This window comes from Cryptomeria japonica, unplaced genomic scaffold (assembly GCF_030272615.1).
Source record: "Cryptomeria japonica unplaced genomic scaffold, Sugi_1.0 HiC_scaffold_1218, whole genome shotgun sequence".
NCBI lineage: Eukaryota > Viridiplantae > Streptophyta > Pinopsida > Cupressales > Cupressaceae > Cryptomeria > Cryptomeria japonica.
Genome location: NW_026729781.1, coordinates 19,076 through 32,707, shown reverse-complemented (window position 1 = coordinate 32,707; position 13,632 = coordinate 19,076). Strand labels below are relative to the sequence as shown.

The 13,632-nt window shown below is 46.8% G+C and overlaps 1 protein-coding gene across 1 annotated transcript; it reads right to left on the bottom strand.

Moving 5' to 3' along the window:
- Positions 1-11,372: 11,372 nt before the first annotated feature.
- On the bottom strand, positions 11,373-13,228 carry LOC131873196 (cytochrome c oxidase subunit 1-like). The gene has a single exon (XM_059216235.1). The coding sequence runs from the start codon at positions 13,174-13,176 to the stop codon at positions 11,569-11,571; it is 1,608 nt and encodes a 535-aa protein (XP_059072218.1). The 5' UTR covers positions 13,177-13,228; the 3' UTR covers positions 11,373-11,568.
- Positions 13,229-13,632: the final 404 nt, after the last annotated feature.

Below are 13,632 nucleotides of genomic sequence, written 5' to 3'. Positions count from 1 at the left end.
TTCATCGTGGCCAGCCGGCGCGCGCGAGCAAGGCCCTCGCCTAAGCCAAGCAAGCTGTCAAGTGTCCATTCAATCTAAATATCGATGATCTTCATATGTCTCAAAGAACATCTCATCAACAGGTCCAAGCAGAGCTATTCCTGGTTGCAATTCTACTTACGGTAGCTCATACTTGGTAGTAGTAATATAAGTATGAGTAGCTTTCTTTTATATAACCCTCCTCCCTTGTGGCTGGATGGCTTGGTTGGGTGAGGAAGAAACCGCACTGGGGCAGGAAGGAAGTTTATGTAATTCAAACCCTATGTTTTAGCGTCCTCACCCTTCTTAGGTCGGGTGAGCCCTCCGTCCTCGATAGGGCTTTATTGCTCGTCCTTTCGTACCTCATACATCCCAAAAAATCTCCATGATGTAACGCTCGCTATGGAACGCTAGGGCTCTCCTTCAAAGAAATTGGTTGATCAACTAGCCTCTCGCTTTGGTCAATAATGAATCGTATCTAATGACTTTATCTTTTGTGTAAACAACTGCTTGAAAGGTGGAAACTGGGAATAAGATTAGTGGAAAGACTACCGGTAGAAACTAGTAATAATGGGCGGAAACAAGTACTCAAGGGGGGTAGGACTAGAAAAACCTTTTTCTTCCCTTCACGCAACTCCGGGCTAACTCATTGAAATTGGAAAAGAGTCTCTGATTCTCCTACAGAGTCCGATCAGTTTCCTGCAGAGCTAGTCGCAGCATGAATAAAAAGTATCGGGATGAGCTCTCCCCTCTACTGGGTGTCTGCGCATTAAATCATATGTCTCCTACGGAGTTGTCTGGGCATGAAGGTAGTCGCTTATGAGGTTATCTGCGCATAAACTAAACTAATAGAAGAAAACAAGATAGATAACTCGAAAAAAAGAGAGATATAAGCTGATGGACGAAGCCCAGATTCATCCACTGAAGAAGTCCACTTTATGTACGTAATAACTCGAAAGGTCTACCCATCTACTTCTCGGAGTAATACTTCCCTTTCCCTTCCTTCAGATAGACCCACTACTTCTCGTAGTAAGTCCCTAGACGGACTCCTAGCCGGTGAATGGGGCACTCAATAGCTGATGAATGATGAATGTAGAAAAAGTAGAAGACAGAACCTCATCTGATTTCCACCCCCCCGTCCCTTCGGCGCTCGCTTTTAGTATCGCGGTTAGCTCGTATATAAATCCATGTGTACAGACAGAATTAGAAGCAAGCCGGCAGTAGGGACTTACTCTTATCAACGCGGGAAGAGAAAGAAGTCCGGGGTGAGAATCCCCGGTGCCGGTGGCTCACCTTGTGGCCTTTCCGTTATTCGGTTTTTTGAAGACGGCCCATTTCCCAACTGACTGGGAGACAATTCGGGAACAAGCACATTATCCATCGCTATCTTTCCCTGGTAGGCGGATGAAACATCTCTCTGGAAAGAGAGAGACCTTTGTGAACTCTTCAGCCACTAAACCCCAAAGTAAAGGACGAACTGCGATGGTTTTATCAACTAGCTAAACTCGGGGCCTTCGAATATGAGGAGTTTATTAGAGAATTCTTAGTACGACTCCGAAGTTTATCCGAACAATCTTAGGAGCCAGGGAAACACTCATTTATTAGGAGGTCTTCTTAAATCATCGATTTGGCTAAAGCAAAAATTGAGTTAGGGACCCCAGATGGATCATATCTGTCTTAACCCGTAGAAACAAACACAAACTTTTCCTTCTCAAATGCGCGGAGCGTTTTTGGATCGACCGGACCAACCCCACTCATTCACAAATAGCTCTTCGGGTCATGGACTTTGAAGAGCTTTTGACCTACCAGAGCTCCTTGCTCCAGAGATTGCTGGATGGCATGGATGCTCGTCTTACTTCTTGCTCTTTAGGGGGGGGGGAGGGCATGCCACGGCTGGTCGTCTTACTTCTTGCTTGATCGGAGAGGGCATCGGGGGACCGGGGGCAAGCCAATTTGACGAGGGAGGGGCGCTTTGAAGGAACCATTTGGGAGGGAGTGGGGACCTGACCTATATTGATGTGGGTGGGGAGATGGAAAGAAAAGCAGCAGGGATTATCGCTGAACGAACGTTTCGAGACAAGGTTGATACAGACCTAACAGAAGGAAGGAAGGTTCAGTGCTTCCAGAATCAAGGAACGTTCATGGCATACCCACACACAGGAGGACAAGGGTTGGTGCATCCCCATTCGGAAGGTTTCTTACATCCAGACCCAGACTAGACCATTGCTTACTTCGATTTCAATACATACGTCACATCCAACACTATTAGTTCTAGACCAAGGGTTAGACATACGGGCTCACTTAAATACAACAACCAACAAGCCAGACTATGCATTATATACGTTGCGGTGCTGCCCACAAAGAACAAAGTTTACAACACAGAACAGACAGGTTTAGTTTATACTCCCCGGGCTTGCTTTGGTTTATGTTGCTTGGTGCTGGTCCCACTTAGTTAGTTAGCAACCGATGGAGAATAGATATACCAGTTTGAACCACGCTCTTCGTACTTTACTTTGGGGTTCAGGCGCCCACAGGCCCAAGCTGCGGCAGTGCTGAATCCAAACCTGTGAGCAAGTCGACTAAGATAAGGTGGTCTGGGTAAGGAGAAGAATGCAGAGGCGAAAGGCTGAAGCGCTTCTGAACCTCAATTTCGACTAGTGGATTTTATGATTGGGAAGGTTGAGGATAATACCGCCTATAGTTCTACATTTTCGCTAGGGCATAGTACTTCTTTTTCTACCATTACCGTTGAACAAATGTGTAAGTGAAACCAAACGTTGTTAGCCAAGAACATGCTATAACCAACCAAGGAAGAGCGAGGTTCGTGAGAAGGAAGGATATTGACTCGCTACCGCTCGATAAGTGTGACGAGGGCGAGGGAGATCGATCTATATCGCCAACCAAGGAAAGAGAGCTCCCCTTACAACGGCCCCCCACCCAATAAGTCAATTAGAATGCGCAGGCGAGACCAAAGGGAGAGGGATTGAGTGAGCGATTGAGTGAGGGAACGATGGATGGATCGATGGGAAGGAAACAGACAGGGAGAGGAAAGGAGAGGTACGGAGTGATTTGAAAACATGCTCGAAGAATATCGTGTACAAAGATATATATATATATATATATATATATATATCATTATACATGTAATTATGCTTTCCACCGAAGGGCGAGATGACAATCTTCAATTTGATCAGCGGAAGGCCCTGTAACGTTATAGGCGAACCTACTTGAAGTGAAGAGTAAGGCCTTATTCTTCTGGGCCTTAAAGGAAGGGAAGGTCTGGCTGGAAAAGAAAGGCTCTGCCTTTACGACGGATAGATATGGCAATTGACTTACTTTCTTTATAGGGGGGCTTTGATATGCCCAGGAAATAAAGAAGTGGCCAAGGAAAGAAAGAAGAGCTAGCTCTGCTCTTCATGCATGCTCGTAAGGTTCTCCCCGCCCGGTAAGGGTAAGACAGGACCTTACCGCCAAGCAGAAATATCTGCCCCCTTGAGGGAATAAATACAGGGTGAGGGATTTATCACTTTTGCCCCTCACCCTTTGGTCGAGAATGACTCATATATAATAGTATTCCCTAGAGTTACCGATGGATAACAACTCCAATATCAGGGCCAACAACTAGGTCTCCTTTCTAACGACGACTCCTTTATTTCTGAGGCTTTATTTCCTTGGCTATCGACCCCAATATATGGTTCAATCAGAGTAAGTTAGAGTAAGTCAGAAAGAGTAAGCCATGGTTAAAGAGTCTTGTACTTCTCCTTAACAGTCGAGTGTCTAAAGACCCTTAACAGTTGATCCACTAACGTTCCTCTCCTTACCAGTAAAGTGACTTCGTGCCTCTCCCGTTGGTGGAGCCACTGACGTTCCTCTCCCTATCGGTCGAGTAACTAACGCAAAGTTCCTCTCCTGCCAAAGAGTCTTTTATTTCCTAGGTCTTGCTCGACTCCGTACCTCATATAGACATAGCTTTTCAAAGTTCTTCCACCATTCATTAAGTCTCCATGTAATAGTCAGATTAAGTAACCATCCGATAACGGATCTACTAAGGCAAGTCATAAGGCAAGAACTTACACACGATGATGATAGTTGGATTCGCCATAACCAACCTTTCTCTCGAAGCGGGCCCCAACTGATAACGAGGCTCCTAGGGAAGATGACCAAGTGAGATTGCTATCCAACCATGAGAGTTACTTAAGCTTAAGAGTTAGTAAAACGTGTGTGTGACGGAGCTCTCTTTAGAACACCATATTTGTTATCCGTTCTGAGCAATTGTGAGTGCCAAAAATGAACATGAGGAAACACTGAAACCACGAAGTACTACTGAATGATATGCCTACGCACCGTAGCAACTGATCCTGGTACTTGCGACTGCTCCAAGAGACGCAATAGCTATATCTTCCGAAAGGCTGATCCCTCTCGGCATACGTACGGAGCTTTTCCCAGAGCATGTTCTGGGCAGAGCCAAGAGGACCCCATTGGGGCACGAAAACGCCAAATCGCCGAAGGCAGGTCTTTAGGCAGTTCTTACTTACAAACCCGAAATTCGCTGAGCACTTTCATACCCCAGACTGTTTGATCCCATAGCCGACATATAATTACTGTTCCAACAAGGAAGGAAGGTTGAGGCCAGACAAACCCTTACCTTGCAGACAGACCCTTACCTTGTGCTTCAGGCTTCTTCTTTAACAACCTTATACTTTTTATTCTATATGAATATATGCCGTATCTTATTTATGATACTTCTTATTGGCCTTCTTTACTACCTGCACTCCTTACCTCTTCGCACAACCCCAGCAACGTTCAGTGCTTACAGAATAAAACCACGGAACCACATACCCTTCTTGCTTTGATTTAAGGAGGACCTGGTTATGCCTACTGCATGAATGAATGGCAGTTGGACAGCTACCCATCATTGGATCGTCGGAACTGCTTGGATTTAGGAACTACAGCCTTACTACTTACATTGGAAGGGCTTGGGTGGGCACTTAGACCATTCGTATTACCTCAGCCTACTGGATTAATGTTAGTTGCACAGCTAAGTTGTGGGATCTCAGAACTGCCTTTGGAACTACTGCCTTAACTTCATAAATTGAATGGGGGTCGGCACTTAGAACATTCCTATTTACCTTTTAGAAGCCTACACAATTAATGCAAGTGGGTGGGTGGCACAGGAAGGAACAACCTGTTGTTGGATCTCGTCAGAACTGCCCTCTTTTAGGAACTATTGCCAGAAGATAAGGAGGGGGTAGGCACTTAGACCGGTATTACCTTTAGATGCCTACACGATTTCTTTCTGTTGGATGGACAGCCGTTGGATCGTCGGAACTGCCTTCTTTTATTGATTCACTACAGCCAGACCCTGAAAGGAAGACAAGGTTTAGACATACATACCCAGAATGTTTTAGACCATAGCTGCTGACATCGATTGAAATACATACTCGCATCAAACTGAGTGAAAGCCAAAGGAAGGAAGGGGAAACGTACGGGCGAAGGACAACTGTATTATATACGTTGCAGCCCACAAAGGGAAGGGAGTACGGGGCATCCTGTTTGAGATCATAGCAGACATTGAATTCTAGTGATTACACGAACAACACAAGGATTAGATTCTTTATACCCCCACCTCGCCTTGAGTTTCATATGACATGGATTGGACTCTTCTTTAGATACTTCTTCTTATTGCTATTCTTTAGACCCAACCCTCCACACCTGCTTACGCGAGACATCCCCCAGCCAGGTTACAGTTTAATATGGGGAGATTCTTTAGACCCCGCCTTTAGTTTATTTTCGAGCAACTCGCCGAATCTTCAGTGGAATATTCTTGGGCAATCAATCCACCTCACATTGGTTATATCCAACGGGACTCTTATTCATAATCTTCTTTATTCTGGTTATTCTTTTTACCCACCCCCACACAATACGTAAGACCCTTACTGTGACACAAGGATGGTTTCATTCTGACACTTACCTTTCAGACCCTTACCCTTTCTTTTTTTGTTCAGAGATATTATTTATGATTCACCTTTTTCTTATGCCCCCCTATCTGAGTTATTAAACCTTCTTATCTGCTTTCTTTACAACCTGCGCTCCTTACTGTCTTCGCACAACCCCAGCTACGTTCAATCCCTTCCAGCCTTTCACAACTTAAACACATCCCTTATCGCATGGATTGAGGGAGGACCTGGTTCAGCCTACAGGATTACTTGCAGTTGGACAGCTACCAACCAACCAACCAACCTGTAGTGTTAACCACCCTTTCAATACAGGCTCACAGACCTTAACTTTGATATTGGACGGACTTGCTTGGGTGGATGGGCACTTACAGCTTTGCTATGAACCTTTACCCTACTTGCCTTTACTTAAGGTACGACCTACTCCTACCAACCCACCTGGTTCTTTTTACTTTTACTGCATCACCAAACTTAGTGATTGATTGGACGGGCTTGCTTGGGCTGGCACTTAGACCATTCGTATTGACCCTTTCTATGCCTACTTTAGTAATGTAAGTTGGACAACTACCATCGTTGGATCGTCGGAACTGCCCTGTTGATTCACTACTGCATTAATACTTAGATTAAATGGGGGTCGGCACTTTCAGCATTGGGATTCCCATATTCCCTTTCTTTCATTCCTATTCCCCGCAACTTCAGGGTGTCCCGCCGCGGAGCTTGTGTCCTGCGGAGCTATCCCCACTTGAATTGGAAATCATAATACAAGTAAGTCATTTTAATCCTCAGAATAATGACTCTTGCTGGCTTGATTTCTTTCCTGCCTAAGAGCCCTTGACCCTATCACCGTAACACCCTATTCATTACATCATTCATTGGAAGGAAGGGGGAAGCCGTAACGGGAATTGAAAATAGAACACCTTTCGGTTCAGCAGTTGATCCAGTAGCAGTAAGACCAGCAGCTCCAATACCAATAGTAGACAGTAGATCCAGTAAGTAGTTGCTTCTCACGTTGACTGAGCAGTTTAAGCGGTCGATTCTTATGCTTCAACCATAACCATATCCAGTTGTTGATCCAGCAGTTGAAGCAAAAGCTAAGGTTCTATTTGTGATTGATCCAGAGTGAGCGAATGACTCCGCAGCTCACGCAAAGGTGGTAGTAGTTATAAGCTTACCCCTACCCGTACTAAAGCCCCTAAAGACAAAGGACCTCAACCCATAAATCTCCATTAGCGAGCTATCTGCCACACACACTGCATGGACCATCAGATGGCGCTCCACTCCCCTCGGGAGTCGACTAACTCACTATGGCCTACCTTCCTCAGCCCCATTGCCAATACGATAAAATTGCTTTGCTTGGGTTTTCTCAACTAATCCTGGGCGCAGCCCCCATCTCGTTAAATAATAGACCGCCCTTTTTATTATTATTATTATTTAAGCTAAGCTATGCACACGTGTTATGCGTTCTCCTGACCAACGAACAACTTACTGCGTGCGTGTAGTGGGTTTACTATACCTAGCAAGCCCCTAATTCACCTAGGAACTTTAGGTACTTTTAAGATAGGGCTCAACTTCCTTAAATAATAGACGGGGCACCCCTACTATTATAAGAAAAGCACGTTATTGAATCGGCAAACATCTCTATAAATGGAATCTTAGATGTTATTTGACGGTTAAAGGAGAGGGCCAGAACCCTCGCCCTATTATTATTTAAGGCCAGGGAGAGAGGACCGCAGGAAGTATGAGGCGGTTAAGGCACTCACTCGTTCATCTGCATGCATGTTGGTCGTCTGCAAGCGGAAGGAACCAATAGGGAGGGGTCAACCACAGAAAAGAATGAATGCTGAACCAACCCAACAACTAGGTTCAACCACAGACAGAAAGAGAGGTAGTAATAGTAGTAGTAGTACTGATTCCGCCGAATATTCCGTCCGCAATATGGGTCCAGCTAGGTAGGTGAGTTAAGGAAGGTAGGTTAGATGGGTACTTCGTTTCAATGTTTTGTGGGGCTGGTCGAGCAACTCAAGTTCCTTGGCCGTGAGCTCGTATCATGTGAAGGCGCATCCAATTGAGGATAAATAAAGTGCCTTTGTATCAAATTTGAGGGAATAGGTTTTCCGAACTATTGGCCTAACAACTTAATTAAGTGAGCTCAAATATACGTGGGATAGACTTACCCCCCCTCGGCTGGGCCCTATTGGCTATGCTGTGCCGGCCGGTGTGGGCGGTAAGATCCTTTCAAGCGGTAAGATCCTGCCCTTCTTTCTTTACAAGGGAGGGAAAAGGAAGGCTATATCTTCTCGATATTTGACATAATTCGACTTCTATTTTCGCTCTCATTTATTAAAAAGCGTTCTTATACGTAATTATGCAATTTAAGAATTGATAAAATAATTGATTTCAAACGGTTGGGTTGAATCCCTTACTTACTCTGGCTCTGGATGGTTCGATCGCTACTGGTTCTTGCTTTAGAAGTACACTCACTGGTCCGGGTGGGGCCAGGATATAGGAAAGGAAGGAATAAGGAAGGCGGCAATGCGGAGGCAGGGCAGTTAGAGGCACTTAGAAATACCCCGGCTGGCATGGCAGCAGGTCAGAAATCTTCTTATAGGGTCCCCTGCCCCAGGGTTTGGGAGCAAGCATCTTTTCACTTCGCTAAAGGTCATTAATCATCGATCTTTTCACTTCGCTAAAGGTCATTAATCATCGATCTTTTCACTTCGCTAAAGGTCATTAATCATCGAGTTACCTATTGAAAAAAGAGAGTTATGGAACCCAGATGGATCTTCCTAAGGTGTCAACAATTCGGGATCCCATCGCCGTAGATCCCGCCTGAATCGGCGGAAGAGATATAAAAGATCGTGGTCCCAAAAGAAACCAGAAAAGTTGTAACACGGCGCATTGAGTTATCATTGAAATGCACTATGATGATCCAGTGTTCAATGATGGCACTTGGCAATTATCAATTCTACGGCAGGTGGAAAAACGATTTTCCTGTAATATTGTTGTAGCACTTAGTCAGGTAGCCCATATCCGTGGAGGTTCCATTTATATGGGTATTCAGCCTCTGAGAGGGTCTGTTACTCTAAAGACTATCAAGCGTCGAGTAACAGGCCTATTACGAGGGGAGAGTCCTTTTCCCGGATATGTGGAATGACAATCCTGGAAAGGGATCTATTCCTGGATTCACCATATGATGGTAAGGTTGACTAGGGAACTTATATACCTCAATGGGATCTCTCTGAATGATCTGGAGATATGTACTTTGGCATATCGACGGAAGGTCTCCGGCCGAACGAATCCATGCCTCTAGGCAGCGTTGTGAAGCCTTTTTTCTTGCAGCTTTTTGACGCGAGGAGTATCTGGATGCAGATCGATTCGCGGAACTGCTCAATAAAGAAGAGCGGGGGATTAAGTATTGGAAAGATTGGTTCTAGTGATTGATCCAGCGAGCGCTGGAGGGCGGGCGAAGAAAGCTTTGACTATAAGGTTCAAAGAGAGGGAGGGATAGCACCTTTGGTAGTAGGGCCCTTACCCTTTCCCCTTTCAAATAGAGGGGGTAGGGGTAGGGGGGTTGCCGGAAAGGAACAGAACTAAAGGTTGGGTCGGTCGGACAGGTAGATGGTCAGGTGTGACAGCAGATATGGGGAATGGTATCCACCCTTCCCTTTATCCGAAGCCGAGCGGATCCAGTTATTGTCGATCCACCCCGGAGGAAGGGGGGCAGCCTCTCTCAGCATGGGTAGTCGTCGAGAAGGAGTAGCCCGGCCGATCGAACCGGAATAGAAGTACTCCCGGCGAGTGAACCGAAACCGATCTCCACCAACTATAGATATAGGGGCCGATCGAACCGTTCGCATTGAGGAACAGAATCGCCTTAGAATAGTGGGGGTGGCCGGGAGGAGATCGGAGGCGGGTTTCGGTTGAATGGATAGCAATTGTCTGAGCACCAGTAGCAATGGATGGAGGGGGCAGCAAAGGCATGGGTTGGGACGGGGTAGGATTGAGACCCAGCCCTAGGCCCAGATCTAGATCCGGACGACCAGAAGCAGAAGCGGAATAACTGTTCGATAACTTAGCTTAAAATGATCGTGCCTAAATCAAGAAACTACAGGGATTACGTGTTGATCGGGCGGATCCCCTAGCTCCATATCACGTGATAGAGACCGAACCATGTGATAGAGACTTCGCAGTGGTCGGCCCGTTGACCCCGGAGTGGATGAAAGCACGCATTTCCCTGGCATCGATGGGAGCGACAAACCCTATTGCCCCCCACCCACCCAAACCCTATTGCCCCCCGCCCACCCCCCCATAGAATTGTAGGGGTCATTTTTCTTCTAGCGTACCCGGAGGGCCCCCGGGGCGTCATTAATTGACTGCTCGAATTGGAGGGGGGAGGAGGAGGCCCTACTATTCTAAAGGGCTAGCAGGCGTACATTAATTGACTGGGGCTGATTAATTAAGCAGAACATTTCAATCGGCCCATCAACAATCGGTTCACTCTTCATCGGCATAAGAGCTAGGTCACATTCAATCCACTCGACTATAACTGCTGATAGAGGTGGGGAATCAGTTCACGACATGGGTGGGACCGCCCGAATCATTGAATCGGGTCGAGTAGGGCTTCCAGATTCCAGTTATTCCTTTCTCCCCGGGCTAGGGTTGGTGAGACGATGAGTGCTATACTCATTCCATCCCCACCGGGTTCGGTTATTCCCTGCTACGATTAATGGCAGAGGGTCTCGATCTATCTGCGTGTGTGGGGCAGCAGGAACTATAGTTTCCCACCCACGTCAATTAATTAATCAGCCTGCTCAAATAAGAACTATAGTCCCACCCAACAATAACTATTCCCTATGCACCGGTTAGATTCGCTTATTCGCCGCGTGTGTGGGGAAGCAGGGTGGGGGGCTAAAGCGCCCTACTATTTGCCCTTTTTCATATTATTCTAGCAGGCGTACATTAATGACAAGATTCTAGAACCGCCATAGAGTTGTAGGGAGCGGGCTTAAATCAAGCCCTACAATTCTATGGGACTGATTAATTGACGTGGGAAACTCTAGTTGGGGTTGGGTGGGCCCCTAGTATTCTAAGGGCCCTACGGGCGGAGGATATAATTGTGGGTTGATCAAACTGGGAACTCTTAAGACTATTGATCAGGAACTATCCCCTACCCCTACCCCGGCCTATTCTAAAAGGCCCTATCCTCTACCCGGCTCGATAAAGGGCCCTATCCTAGCAACTATAGATAGTTGGGGCCCTACCCCCGCCCTATCTATAGGGCTTGGCGGGGGGTGGGGCATTCATGTTACGTATAGAATCGCCATCCCCAGAACCAACTCACTAACCAACTAACGGCACTAACTAACTAAGTAACTAAGTAACGGCACTAACTAACTAATATTATCTCCCGCCCACTCTTCCCTTTCTCTTTAGCACAACACTGGACCCTACCTCCACTATCGAGCTCCCTCCCACCCTTTCTCTCGAGTGGAATAGATCACTAGAGATGAAGAGCCCCCGCTTAGAGACAAATCCTTGTGCCGCTTAGAGATGAAGAGCTGGTCCGGGGGCTATTGTAGGGGGACCCAGAGAATATTTATAGGGGGAGAGAGCTGATCTCTTTGACGGCTGGAAGTTCTTCAAAAGTATGAAAAGCTGGAGGGCTTTGTACCATCCATTCCAGTGTGGTTGGCTCGATCGCCCAGGGGCTTGGAGCACTCGTGTTCTTTTCACCGCTCGAAGCTATTGTTACGACCACGAAGAAACGACGAATCCCAACTACGGATACATGAGAGCCGAAGCTGCTAAGGGCATTCCATCCGGCGTAAGCATCTGGATAATCTGGAATGCGACGTGGCATACCCGAAAGCCCCAAGAAATGCATGGGAAAGGAGGTCAAATTCACCCCGACGAAAGTGATCCGAAAATGAATTTGACCTAAAGTTTCGGGGTATGTTCGACCAGAGATCTTACCCACCCGGAAGTAAAATCCTGCGAATAAAGCGAAAACGGCTCCCATGGGAAGTACATAATGGGAATGTGCAACCACGTAATGAGTATCATGCAGAGCAATGTCTAGCCCGGAATTCGCCAGGACTATTCCAGTAAGTCCTCCTATGGTGGACAGAAGGATGGACCCTACAGCAGATGGCATAGGTGTTTTGTATCGTATCGAACCTCCCCACATGGTAGCGATCCAACTAAAGATTTTGATTCCAGTGGGGACAGCTGTGATCATGGTAGCTGCGGTAGAGTGAGCACGCGTATCAACGTCTGGGCCCACAGTAAACGTATGATGAGCCCAAACAAGGAATCCAGGAACACCAATACTTATCATGGCATAAACCATGCCCAGATACCCGAAGACCGGTTTTCCCGGAAAAGTCGATACGATATGACTGATGATACCGAATCCAGGCAGAATCAAAATATACACCTCTGGATGGCCGAAGAACCAAAAGGGATGCTGGTATAAGATCGGGTCTCCCCCTCCAGCAGGATCGAAAAGGGTTGTATTAAAGCTTCGATCGGTTAATGACATGGTAATTGCCCCTGCTAGTACCGGGAGTGATGGTAAAGGTGGGAATGCGGTCACTGGAACGGACCACACAAAGAGAGGTGATCTATGCATAGTCATTCCAGGCCCGCGCATGTTAGAGATAGTAGTTATAAAATTGATAGCACCTAAAATGGAGGAAACACCTGATAGATGAGGACTAGAAATCGCGAGATCAACGGCTCCTCCAGAATGACTGGTAATACCACTTAGGGGCGGATAGACCGTCCACCCAGTGCCGCTACCCACTTCTACCAAGGCTGAGCTTAATGGGAGCGACGGCGAAGGCGGCGACGACCGGGAGGGAATGTTATTCAATCGTGGAAATGCCATGTCGGGTGCGCCTATAGGAATCGGAACGAACCAATTCCCAAATCCACCTATCACCGCCGGCATCACCATAAAAGAGGTCATGGGAAAAGCGTGAGCCGTTATTAATACATTATAGAGTTGATGATTCCCACCAAGAATTTGATCGCCGGGTTGTGCTAATTCCATACGAATTGATACTGAAAAGCATGTGCCCATCACTCCAGCAACGGCACCGAAGATTGAATGGAGAGTCCCTATATCCTTGTGGTTAGTGGAGAACAGCCATCGAACCAAATTCTGAAAAAACGTCAACATAATAAGACAATCTTGTTCCATCAACAACTTATCAGAGCATACTAAAAAATCATCTTTGTAATAAACTATTACTTCTTGCCCCGTTTCGATCCCCGGCTGCGGCGCCGATTCATGTTTCGTCGCCCCCGCCGGTTGCGGTTTTTCTCTCGGTCCCTACGATACATGGAAGTCCACTGGCGATTGTGCATTTCGTCCAGGGCGTCCTGGCGCTGCTGCTCCCAGAATCGTTCCCTGGTTTCAAACCGTTCGAGACGAGCTTGCTCTTGCGCCTGATGGAGCATCTCGTCTATTTCCCGGCGAACTTGCACCTCGTCTCGGAGCGCTCTATCCGCGCGCTCCTTGTCGAGCATATCGTCCAGCGTGGGGGCATTATCCCCGTCTTTCTTATTCAACAGGAAGTGCATAAAGTCGCGTGCACTTGTCAAATTTTCAAGAAGGGGGTCTCAAAATGTCAAATAGAAACTTGAGAATAGCGAA

What these genes read in the sequence shown, in the direction of transcription:
- LOC131873196 (XM_059216235.1), bottom strand. Translation starts at nt 13,176, where the DNA reads ATGGAACAAGATTGTCTTATTATGTTGACGTTTTTTCAGAATTTGGTT.